The sequence below is a fragment of the Lissotriton helveticus genome, chromosome 1_1 (genome assembly GCF_964261635.1).
Source record: "Lissotriton helveticus chromosome 1_1, aLisHel1.1, whole genome shotgun sequence".
Classification (NCBI taxonomy): Eukaryota; Metazoa; Chordata; class Amphibia; order Caudata; family Salamandridae; genus Lissotriton; species Lissotriton helveticus.
Genome location: NC_136057.1, coordinates 44,391,034 through 44,403,975, shown reverse-complemented (window position 1 = coordinate 44,403,975; position 12,942 = coordinate 44,391,034). Strand labels below are relative to the sequence as shown.

General features: G+C 45.7%; 1 protein-coding gene across 1 annotated transcript in view; it reads left to right on the top strand.

Annotated features, from left to right (window-relative positions):
- Nucleotides 1–1,447, top strand: part of LOC144767226 (uncharacterized) — a 114,053-nt gene extending 112,606 nt beyond the window's left edge. The window contains exon 3 of the mRNA XM_078650766.1: nucleotides 312–1,447. Coding sequence (XP_078506892.1) covers nucleotides 312–1,069 — 758 coding nt within the window. The 3' untranslated portion in view covers nucleotides 1,070–1,447. The remainder of the gene's footprint in view (nucleotides 1–311) is intronic.
- Nucleotides 1,448–12,942: the final 11,495 nt, after the last annotated feature.

Below are 12,942 nucleotides of genomic sequence, written 5' to 3'. Positions count from 1 at the left end.
TTACCCTGACTAGAGTGGTGGATTCTGCCTGGCTTCGGTGCCTACCCTAGCCAACCAGAAACACCATGTCAAACAGTGGTTCTTGTGAATCACTTGATTTCCCAGCATGCTCCTGCTGCAGGACTAGGTCACCGCACTTTATGTAGGAGGACTAGCCACCATTTGTGTCTCAAAGGGAAGTGTGACTCTTCTTCTTAGAACATACATTGTTTTCTCTGCATTGTAACTGTTCACCTCTCCATATTATAACAATGCAGCTTTTTCAAGAAATATTTTCTTCATGTAATCTTTAATGTTTTTCTATTTTGCAGCACAACAGTCACATCTAGAAGGCCTTGTACGGCATCAAAGCGTACACACAGGAGAGATGCCTCATCAAAGCGTACACACAGGAGAGATGCCTCATCAAAGCATACACACAGGAGAGATGCCTCATCACTGTACAGTGTGTTCCAAGCGCTTTTCTCAGAAGGCAACCCTTGTACGGCATCAAAGGGTACACACAGGAGAGAGACCTTATCACAGTACTGTATCTGCAAAGAGCTTCACTCAAAAGCAAATTCTCCATGAGCATCAACGCATACACACAGGAAAAAAGCATTATCACTGCACCTTGTGTGAGAAGAGCTTCAAGCAAAGAACAACTCTACTAAAGCACAAACTAATACACACCAGAGAGAGACCTCATCACTGCACCATGTGTGAGAAGAGCTTCAATCAAAAGGCAGATCTACTACAGCACCAAAGAAAACACACCAGGGAGAAACGTTATCACTGCACTGTGTGTTCAAAGCGCTTTTCTCGAAAGGGAGGCCTCGTACGGCATCAAAGAGCGCACACAGGAGAGCGGCCTTATCCCTGCACTCTGTGTACCAAGCGCTATGCTGATAAGAGATCCCTTGTACAGCATCAAATCGTACACACAGGAAAGAAGCTTTATCACTGCACTGAGTGTTCCCAGCGCTTTGCTTATAAGGGAACGCACATAGGAGAAAAGCCTTTGCGCTGTACTGTGTGCGAGAAGAGCTTCAATCAAAAGGCAAATCTACAAACGCACCAACTAATCTAATTTCTTTATAAATGTGCTGAGCGTTTCTCACTGCTAGTTGATTCTATTGTACCAACCGAATATAGGATTCATTTACCACCTCTCTCATGCATTACATGAGGGCACAGCCGCAACGCTCTCACGCTGTCTTACAAAACACACACTAAACTACTACTTACACGTCACAACAACTTTGAGCTCACAGCTAGTGCTCTCAGCACAGCCCCCTATTTGCAGATTCCAAAGTCCTAACAAATCGAAGCCCGTAGCCCCTCTGCAGCGCACAGAGGTACTCGACTCGTGGAACGGACTTGCTTCCATCTTCAGCCCAGGTGTTGCTCGCTCTTTGTGGTGCCTGATTAACGTTGGAGCTGCAGAAAAAAACGTGGGCTCTTTTCCTTTCCCATCATACCTTTTATCACATACATTTAAAAGTTAGTAGTTGAACTGTGTTTATTGCAGATGTATTTAGACCTCTTTTCCTAAATAAATCCTGCTGTATCTTTCATTTCAATGGGTTCGAGTTAGCATTCTGTGCATTTAAGATCCCCTCCTATAGGGCGCACATTTATTTTTTTGTCGCTCAGTAAGCTCTACAGCACTCAGGCTTCGGTAGTGAAGAGTGCTGCCGCAACCAACTGGAAAGCAGCGAACCCACCAAGCAGCTCCGTATCTATGTGTACCACCAGGTATAAGTTCATTTACCTCTTGTAAGAAGTTAGTACTGTGTCCAGACTGATTTTTTAATTTATTTTTTTCATCCCAGCCCTTTTTTGCTTTCCTCATTCGAAGAATGCAAAATACAACAAGACTTAGGGCAGGATGTACTAGCATCAGGAATACCGATTTCCTAATTGTGTTTCTCTCTGAGTTGCAATTTGGAAATCTGAATTCCTAATGTATGAAACTCTTTTGAGTTTCATTAGCGATTGCTAGCGAGTGACAAATAGACCTACCTCATGCATATTAGTGAGGTAGGTCGCAATTTGAGACCCATTAGGAATCACAGCCATCACAGAGATGGCAGCCTGCTGAGGACAGCAGACCACCATGTCTATGATTGGGTTTTAATAAAGCAGTCTGTTGTTTTTTTTATGCAGCCCGTTTTCCTGAAAGGATAATGGGATGCATTAAAAAAGAAAGAAAATAAGCTTTTTCGTTTAATTTTTTAAGAGTAGACAGTGGGGTCCGTGGGACAGCCGCCTGCTCTTACAAATATTTGTTTTCCATTATTCAAAGGACCCCTACCTATTTGCAAATAGGTTACTAACTCCTTCAGGGAGTCAGTAAAATGTGATCTTAATTTGGTCGCAAAACTTTCATACAGCTCATTCAGATTCAGTAATTGGAATAAATGCCGTAAACACGCCCCTTTTAAATACCAAATCTCAAACACTAATTGCAAGTAGGTAGCGTGTTACTGAATCACAATTTGTATTTGGTGCATTTGTAAAAGCATTTTTGCGGTTGGACGTTTCCGACTTCAAAAATGCTTTGTACAAGTGACCCCTAATGATTTACTCCCCCAGTAGGAGAACTAGCCAATAGGGCACTACACTAATGGTGCAGCGCCAGCTTTGCACGTGTGCAGCAACAGCAGTGGCTTGAGCACCGGCACAGGTTTGTTTTTTTTAAACAATTTAATCACTGCAAGCATTCATTTATTTGTGCTCCTCATGATTGCAGATGTCTCTTTCAGTCTTAAGCTTGGAGATAATATTTTGTTTGAAGTCCATGCTCGTGTTTTCCCAGCGGACGGCAGAAGCTCCTGCTGTTCTCGGTCCATTCATCACACACTCCTGCTGGTGCTTGGTGACTCTTCATGCTTCTGTGCGCTTTATCAATGGTGCAGCAGGTGCAGTGGCACGGGGCCCAGGGCTATGAGGGGCCCGTTGACTCTGTAAATGACTGTATATTAGCAGCCCAACAACAATCAAATTGGTGATTTTCTTTGCTTGCACCTGAGCTCATGGCATCCTGATCTTTCCATAAATATGCATAAACCCGAGTAGGACGTTCCTGCTAGCACTGATGGAGGGCTGTACGCTTTGGAAGGAGAGGCGATCTTTCCAGGACCATGCTCAGATAAAATGATCATTATTACGAGTCACTGCACTGCCGACGGCTGAGTAACAGCGAACCCTTTGTCTACCTTTTCTTGGTTCATGCATGACTTAATTCTGCCTAAGTAAGGTTCCCGTATGTTTCATTTAACAACACAGTTTGGTTCCTAAATGCAACTGAATAGATCGGGGCAGATTTACAAGCCTGATGCGCCTCTTTTATGCCGTCATTGCGTCACTTTTGTGACGCAGCAGCGACGCAAAAGATGCGCCATGGTGTGGGGTATTTACAACGTGACGCATCTGGGAGATGCGTCACGTTGTAAAGCCCTGCGCCATAAGGAGGCGTTCCGGCGTAGGGGGGGTCGTTCCTGCGCAGGAACGCCTCCTAAAAGTGGCTGAGTGAAATCTACAATATTTCACTCAGTCACTTTTAGGCCAATGCTGCGTCAAAACCCTGAGCCTGCATGAAGCAGACATAAGGCTTGACGCAGCATTGGACAGATAGGGCCCCCAGAGCATTGCTGGAGCTGCTTCGTGCTTGCGACGCAACTCCAGCAATGTGCCGCCTTTACGGCACAGATGCGTCACGCACCTTCTGCCATTTTTGCACCATGGAGCACCGCAATGTAAATGCGGCACACCATGGGTGGCGGAGCTGTGGCGCACAATAACTGGCGCATCCCTGGGGATGCTCCAGTTATTGTAAATCTGCCCCTTAGATTTTAGTGGGATGAACAGTACATAGGATTATACCCGCAAGCATTTTGGACATACAAAACAGACACACACACGCATCAACCCTTTTAAGAATATCCACGCCTTATGTCCATTTTACTCCAATCCACGTGTTGTATAGCATTCCCCATCGGAGGGAGGGGACGCCTTCACAAAAGAAGGGTCGAGGATGTGTTGCATATTGAAAGGCTTCAAGCCTGTGCTCTGCGTGCTGCAGATGTCCACAGTGGATGCCTTAACAATCTGCGCTACCTTACATGCTTACTAAGACACAGGAACAACTGTGTATGTATGTCAATTGTAACTGAGGATCAACAAAAAACACTTTGGTTTAGAGGATCGCCTAAACCTTTTTCTTTCGTAGCTACAATCACTTTCTTTCTGTGGCACTTTGCATTTCATGTTCACTGTTCTGCGGCTCACCATTACCAGTCCACCGAAACCAAAATGCAATTGATAATTGGTTGCAGGTTGCGGGTTGCAGGCTCCACTCATCCTCCACTGTTCCACAAGCAGGTAGTTTGGATCTTCCATTTATTTAAGGCAATTCCTGAAATATCAGAAATGGCTGTATAGTCCAGAAAAATCTTTCACACTCTCATGGGATTCCTTTCTTTTCTTGTCCAGCTCCTCTCTGCTGCAAAGCATTCAGTGGAAAGTGGCGCTCTTCATTGTACCTTTCTGCTGCTGACAGTCATTCGATAGACCTCTCCCCACACATCTGCCCCAGAGGACCTGTCGTCCGTACATTCTTCAACTGCATACATTCGTTCGTCCTTTGCAGGGGTCTGGTGTTACCGCAGCCCCATTCCATAGCCCACCACGCTGCAGCCTGCAATCCTCTTTTAGTATCCTTTGTCCAGCATCACCCCTCTGCGTGCCATTCCTCCTCGCCATTTTTGCAGCTTTCCACTAAGTATGCCATGTCCGAGTGCCGATCCCCCAATTTTGGGGCAGGGCCCCTTGCCCAGCGCATCGCTACTCTGCGCTTAGCTAATAGTAGTCCAATAACTACTAGCTTCCTAGGTCCTTCTCGTATCACAAAAAAACTCGCATTGGTTCCATCTGTATAGTGAGGCTGTTCTAGTCGTCAATACCTGGAAAACTCCCTCCCAGAATTGAGGTATCGCTGGACAGTATCAAGCAGCATGTATAAACCCTTCTTACTGCTCACTGCATCGCAGGCAGTTTGCAGATTCCCGTAGGCCATATCGGTACAATCTTTCCAGCGTATAATACACACGGTTTATGTACTTAAAGTGTATCAACTGGTGTCCCCATTTACAGACCCCTCCTTAGTTCTAGCGCAGCAAGACTGCCATACCTTATCTTCTATGGGCCTACCCAAGTCTCTCCGCGAGTCCGATCTTGCTTTAGTCACACTGGGTCTGCGCCTGCCTGTGCGTAAGCATAGAGCACTCTTACTACCTTGTCTGGGGCTGCTTCTGCTTCAGGGCAGAACGAGCTGGCATGTCTGGTGGCTCTTGCAAGTCTTGTCCTAATAGTTCTCTCAATTCATGGCAGTGATATAGAGTCAGGGCTGATGGCGGGTGTCTTGCTCAGGGATATTCCTCCAATTCTCAAACTTTACTTTGTGAAAAAGATCTCCCATCTTTGTTACCCCTTGTGTTTGCAGGGCAGTTTTCATATTTTTCTTACCAGTACTAACGAGAGCCAGGTGCACTGCTCCAGTTTAACATACGGGAATACAAGAGTGTGCCCCTTGTTTATCTCACAAGCTCCACTGTGCATGAGATGTAGTGTTCAGTAGATCAAAGACTCCAGTTTGGCGGGTTGGAGCCTTGAAAGTTTCTGTGGGAGTGTGTGGGGGTGTGCGGCGTCTCTCTCCAAGCACTGATTAGGCAGATTGTGTAGGCCATGAATCCAGTAGTAGGCGAAGGAGCTTTGCACCACTTTATAGTACAATTCTAGGTCTGGGGCATTAAGACCCCCCCATGTCATAAGGTAGAGTGAAGACCTCCCACCGAAACTTTGGCTGCTTTCCCGACCTTGTTAATTTTGTCAGAAAACTGCATAATGTCGCAAAAATTGCTTTAGACAGGAGAGTAGGTATGTTCAGAAACAGAAACCTAGGGAGGATTACCATTTTCATAAGAGTTATGCGCCCAATGAGAGAGAGTGGTGGTTTGACCCAGCGGTTCACATTTTCTTCTAACATTTGTATTGCCTTACCGTAGTTCTCTAGTATGACTATTGCTGGGTCTGTATGAATCTGTATTCCCAAATATCGTTCTGCTTCTGTGGTCTATCGTAAGGGGAATTCCAATACTGGTGGCGACGTGGATGGGGTAAGTGGAAACATGAAGGACTTATCCCAGTTAACCTTTTAGCCCTGAAAGACCCCAAATCGTACCACTTCTCTTAGCATAGGCGTAAGATTCTTCCCTGGTTCCGAACATACAGCAACATGTTGTCAGCCTATGCTGTTCTGACTAGTCTGTAGCTCAGGAATTGCGGCCCTCTTTGACCATGATATTCTCGGAGCGCGCACGCAGTAGCTACACTATGACAGCATATAGCAGGGGCGATAGTGGGCAGCCCTAACCGGTGCCCCTTGTAATCGGACTTTGGGACGTGGTTATTGCACTAATACCAATATGTGCCACCGGTTTGTTGTGCAGTGTCCTAACAAATTGTTGAAATACTTCTCCCACTACGATCCGTCTTGAGGTTGCTCTCATGAATACCCACTCAACTGAGTTAAATGCATTTTGGGCGTCCAAAAAGACTGCGGTCTCTTCTCTTTCGGGGTCCAGGTGCTGTAGTGCATCCAGCAGCGTCCTAGGATTAGTATTCAGACTCCGACCCGGGACAAATCCTATCTGCTCTGGCACCACCACCCTTGGTAATATCAACTCCAGCCTATTGACAAGTATTTTAGCATATATTTTCCTGTCAACATTTAATAACGATAAAGGCCCACAGGAGGAGCAGGCAAGGGGAGGTTTGCCAGGTTTAGGTATTGTAACTTTGAAAGCCTCGTGCCTCAAAGGGGTATTTTTCCGGTCTGTACCATTTCTTCATAGAGCGTGACTAGTGTGGTATCAGGACATCTTGATATGCTTTATAAAAAGTCATCATTAGGCCATCCATCCCCGGCACTTTCCCAGGTTGCATACCCGCCGGTGCTGCACGGAGCTCCTCCGGGTCCAGCGGAGCCATCAGATGCTCCCACGTAATTTTAATGTGCCCCAAATAGTCATTTATGGCTGCCTCATCTAGGATTATTCAAGACCTATATAACTCATCATGGTATTTGCAAAATCTCTTGGCTATATAGTGCGGCTCATGTAGGGGTTTGTCATCTTCATCTAACTCTTCCAACAGAGTCTCTACCTCTCTCCTAGGGCGCACCAATGCTCCTAGCGTTGCCCCTGGGTGTTTTCCTTCTCTGTATGCTCTGGCTACTGCATACTGTCCCATATGCTGAAACTCCTAGGCTGATATTTCATTGTCCTCTTCTAGTCTGACCTGGATGTACCTTAACGTTTCTTTATCTCCCAACCGTTGATGTTTCTAACTCTGATGCCTCTTTTTCTAGGAGTGTTCACCTTCTCCGGGGGATTTCAGTACCCCTGAGTGCTTTGATATAACCATCCCCCCGATATAAACTTTGAATGTTTCCCAGACCGTAGCAAATGTAGCCACCGAGCCTACATTGTCTGAGAAAATCTCAATTATTAGCTGGCTCAATTCCACTTTAAAGGCTGAGTCTAGGAGAGAGTACGGTGGGAATCGCCAAGTAATGGCAGAGGTCTGACATTGTCAGAGCTCCAGGGTCAATATCACTGGCGAGTGATCCGAATATGTAAGTGGGAGAGGTTCATGTTGGGTAACCCTAGGCACTAGACTCTTAAAGATTAACCAATAATCTATCCCAGTGGGTATGCCATGTACGGAGGAATAGTGCATATGCCCGCCTCCCGTATTTGAGCAATGTCTCCATATATCCACCATTGCCAAACAGTCCTTTATATCGGTGATGGTTTGTGCACCCGCTGCCGGTCAACGGGTCGGGACAATTGATCTATCCTTAGCAGGGTCCAGGAAGCAATTAAAGTAGCCCCCCCAAAATCTGAGGCAGGCCATCGTCCTGGTGCAGGTAGGCGCAGAGTGTGTGGTGAAACTGTGGATCATCATAGTTAGGACCGGAGAGTCCAACCGGCAGGACTGCTACGTCTTCCTTATAACAATGGACACCACAATTCTACCGCTTGGGTCAATGCGCACATTTTTTATCGTCACACCAGCCTTATTGTCAGCCCAGATAAGGAAAATCCAGATGCAATAAACTGTCATGTTATCGTTTCGCCCCTTTCTCATTGGCTCAAAGTCTGGTTGAACAAGGGTACCGCCCTAAATAGAGAGATCCTAAGGGATTGTATGGCTCTGGACCATGCCCACTACATTCCTTGGTTAAAATACATCCAGGATGGATATAGGACTCTTGGTAGGGCGGATCTCTATAGTAATCCGAATTCAAAGAAAGAAAAGATCTTCTTTGGGCCAAGGAGACTTTTTTTAGACAGCGGCTGGTGAACAGGGAAGAGCGTGAGTTAATGAAGCCGAGTGTACGTAAATATATTATTCTTAAGACGTACCCACAATTGAACCGTATCTCCTAGGGCTTCCCAAAACGCATGGCCGTTTTTTATTAACAAGATTCCGTTTTGATTTATCACCTTCTCCCCGCCCACCCGAGGGGGAGTAGAAAAGGCGAGACTCTGTTGCCATGCAGTTGCGATGGCGAATCCGCTCAGGATATGACTTATTTTTTAATGTTTTGTAGGTATTACGAGGTGCCGAGGGAAATGTTTGTAATCCCCGTCTTAAAACAAAAAACTTTACGCAAGTGCGCCCTTCTTTTATCTCCTTGGCTATGCTTTCAGAGTCCACTTTATGGCACGTTCTTAGCCGTTTAAAGGTTGCAGTTAGGCTTAGATCTAGCTGTGTCTAAATTTCATGTATGAAGTAGTCCTGAAAGTGTGATCATTCTTGATTTTTATATATGTTGTAGATACGTTGTCATGCCTTTTTTTTATCTACTTTATAAGGAATTAAAATTATTTATTCAATGATATTCATGGACAGGATCCGTCTGCTACAATGTAACTTGCACTTTTATGGTTTTTATACAAAAGCTGAATAAAGTATTTTGATTGATTGGGAAGGAGTGGGAGCACACTGCTGACCTCCCAGCACAGTTCGCCCCTTAGCATTGTGTTAAATGCAGTTTGCAGTACGCGCTTACTTGGTATTTTGCTGGAGTGTTCCATCAAAGTTGGTGCAGATTAGTGCACTGTGACCTGTGAGGAACTTGACAGCATTTCCATTAACCCCAGATGATTTTGAAGTAAGTTTGAACTGTGTACTGTATTTACCAGGATGCAGAGGGGTGAACTGTGCTGGGACTGTGAGGCAGTGTGCTCCCAACCCCCATTCTATTTTGATTCATTGATTGACCTTGCAGTCTACGTTGCATCAATTCATCACTATTGGGGGCCGGTGCGTCTCCTGTAATATTGCTCCATCTTCACTGTAGTGTTTGAGATATTCTATCACCTTCCGTATTCTCCTACAGTCGTTCAATCCTCTAACATTCCTTGTGAGGAGTCTAATCTGCGGCTCTGTGTGTGGATCAATCATTCCTTTTCTTGTATCTTCCATGATCTCAGTGCTTTGTGTTCTGTGCAGTTGCGAGTAGCCAAATTGTCAACATACACACTTCTACCTAACAAAACTAAACAGACCATACCAACCCCGTTATGGATCCCACCCACGCTATACATTCCCAAACTTTGCATAGCATCTCTGTGACCCCCCCCCCATATGTCCCTCCCGGTTACTTAAAAGTACTGTAAACTATACACGGTGGTGCACACATGAGGGCGGGTGTTGCTCCGTCGGCACTCTTCCCTAATCCCAGCGTTCATTTAGATGCTATCTCTCACGGATCTTAACTTTCTGTGCACAAACAACATTGCTTGATTCCACTTGTTAGCTAAGCGTTAAGAACATCAAGGGCCAGTTTGGATAATAGAGTCCTCTCCCTTCAGAGGAGCTCTATCCCCGCCTCCCCGTCTCCATTGCACGCAAGTACGTTCCATGCTCAGCATCACAAAAACACAAACGGGCACTGGAATGAACTAGATACCCTGAGGGTAAGAGAGGTAACCGGAGTATATCCTCCCAGAATAGTACAACACGAAAAAATACTCCAGTGGACCACAGGTAAGTCAATTGAGTAGAGTATAGAGTTCTATGCCCGCGATCTATAAGAAAGAGAAGTGGGAGCTAATAGGGTGGTCTAACTATCTGGTTGCCTCTAATGCTACCATGTTTCTTTGGGGAATACTTTAATCTTGTTTATATTACCCTCACACACCCTAGTGGTGTCATGCTTCATCATCGGGTCACCCCGACCCCTACAAGTCAGGGTGGGCTCAACCACAGTATTGGGAAGCTCTTCTGATATATTGGAGGAGGGGGCTTTACTGAAGATAAATAAAATCACCTAGATAGATCCCCGGTTTCCCTTTATTTTTGGGGTCTATCTGGGAAGTTAAAATACTGTATAAAGATTACTTATACAAAGGGGTCTTGTAAGGATATTATGGTCCTATGACCCTAGTGCCATTTTACCAATAATCCATACGTGTAACTGCATAAGAAATCTTCTCCTCCCACACCAGGTTAACACTTTCACGGTCGTCTCTCAGCAAAGGATAAAACCATGGTGTGCTTAAAATGTTTGCAGTGCGCTTAGCGCAGCTCCACATCTCATATCCACAATTTAGCAGGGGAGTTGGGGCAGCTCTGATGTTAACAACACCTTATTGCTCCTCTAGGTCCGGAGAGTCCTCATCTTCGTTCAAATTATCTTTGGGGAGGTCCCTTTTGTCTTTAACTTTTCTTTTTTGCTTAAGGAACTGGAGTGCTGTCTTGTAATCTGTAAAGAAGAGAGTCTTCCCTTTATTTACATTTCTGAGCTTAGCGGGATACATCATGCTATATTCCAGCTGTAACTCTCGCAGCTTTCTTTTCACTGGCACAAACTGGCGGCAAAGTTCCTGCACTTGCGGCGTGAAGTCGGGATAAATGGATTACTTCATGTCCTCGTGGCGCAGAGTCCGAATCTCTCTGGCCTTCTGCAGTGCACCATCCCGGTCCCTATAATTTAAATGTTTGGCAATTATTGGGTGAGGGGCGGACCCCAGGACCGGCTTCAGGGACAAGGCACTGTGAGCCCACTCCATACCAAAGATCTCTGGAAAAGTGTCTCTGCCTATTATGCTCACTAGTGTGCTTTCCACGAACTGCTCTATATTCGTTATTTTGGCTTTTTCCGCAACTCCCACTATACGTATAGTGCACCGCCTAGAGTGTGCTTCTAGATCCTCTGTCTTTGCTTGCAGGATGCGGAGTATTCCATCCATTACCTTGTTCCTAATCACTCCTTCACTGAATGTGTCTTCCACGTCAGAGACTCTTCTTTCTACAGTGTCAAGTCTCTCTGCATGTTTGTCTAGTCTTTCCACCATTCTGTCCATACGGTTAGTAAGCGTGTCTATTTTCCCATCTATTTTTGTTAAACTGTGTTGCATGGCTACCAATATTTGTTTGAGATCTGCATCCACAGGAGTTTACTAACTTCAGGCCCAGAGTCAGCATCATCAGGTTTGGTGTCTCTGCTTTTTAGACGTTCGTGGCTCAAATTGCAACTTGGCCTGCGCCTTATCTGCTTTCCCCAGGCTGTTCCTCTGCCACTGGGTGTATGCGTGCTCAACACACAGATCAGAAATTCATGGCTGCAATTCTGGATTCTCCACGCACATATGCAGTGTCCTGTGCAGACGCACCGCACTCTCCAGTTATTTTCCCACCTGTTGCGCGTGGAGGGGCCAACTTTCAATTCACTAAACATATGTCTGTCGTGTAGGTCTATTTTTTTGTTGTTGAAACTGTATTGATTTTCAACGGCATGTAATCACTACATCAGAATCAAACATAGACCGACATATCAATTTGGATCATCAGATATTAGTCAATACATTCAAAAGCGTTGCATAGGGAAAAAGGAAAAGGTCATGTTCATCATGTTGTTTTTTCTGGGCTCCCTCAAATCCATCAAGCATTACATCCTACAAACCTCAGTGTCCACAATCCTTGGGCACATAAAGGGGAGGCAGTTAGTGCTCGCATAATACAGGTCCATGATCCAGTAGACATATATCTACTCTCATGTAGTCACCCATAGGCATATGAAAGGCGAGGATGACACTGTGTTACACTCTATGCCAAAGGGCATTACAGGCACAAGTCTCCCCTGGGATCCATGTCTCTGTTTCCACACTAGTGTCTTCAGGTGTGTCTGAGGGCTGGGCAGCAAGGTAGGCCTTCAGAGGATCCCAAATGCCTCTGGGGCGGGATGAAAATGGAAGTAGCTCAGCATAAGAACACAATTTTCTTGACAATATGTGAGATTGGAGAGCCAGTCCTTAAACTTTGACGCTCTGCCCCATCTACAAGCGATACAGCGTTTAGCCATCAGCAAAGCAAGTGATATGAAGCGTCGGTGGGGCTTTGCCACCAGTGCAGTGTAGCCCAGTAGTGCCGTCAGTGGAGCGGGCTGTAAAGGAAGGGCTGTCATCTGTGCTAGGGCCTCAAAAACCTGCCTTCAATACTCATTTACCCCCGAGCAATCCCAGGCCAGATGAAAAAAAATCTGCTCCTGCACATCTGCATCTGTCACAGCGGTCCGATTCCTTCAATTTATATTATACATTTTGACTGGGGTATAAGAGTCGGTTTAAACATTTTTTTTTTGTAAAATTTTTATTTTGTAGTATGCAAGGTGAAACGGAAAGGGGGGAAGGGAATAGAGCAAGAGGATCAAAGGAGAAGGAAAGAAGAACAGGCGACATGCCGCCACAAACCCCACACAGGGGGAGCAATGATTGGGGAGAGGAACGTCCGCAAAGCAAGGCCAGCTAAACTCCAAAGTCCACACCATGACACCAGGGACCGGGCAAGCAACAGAGGCATGGGTAGGAGGCCCACCCATCAGAGCGT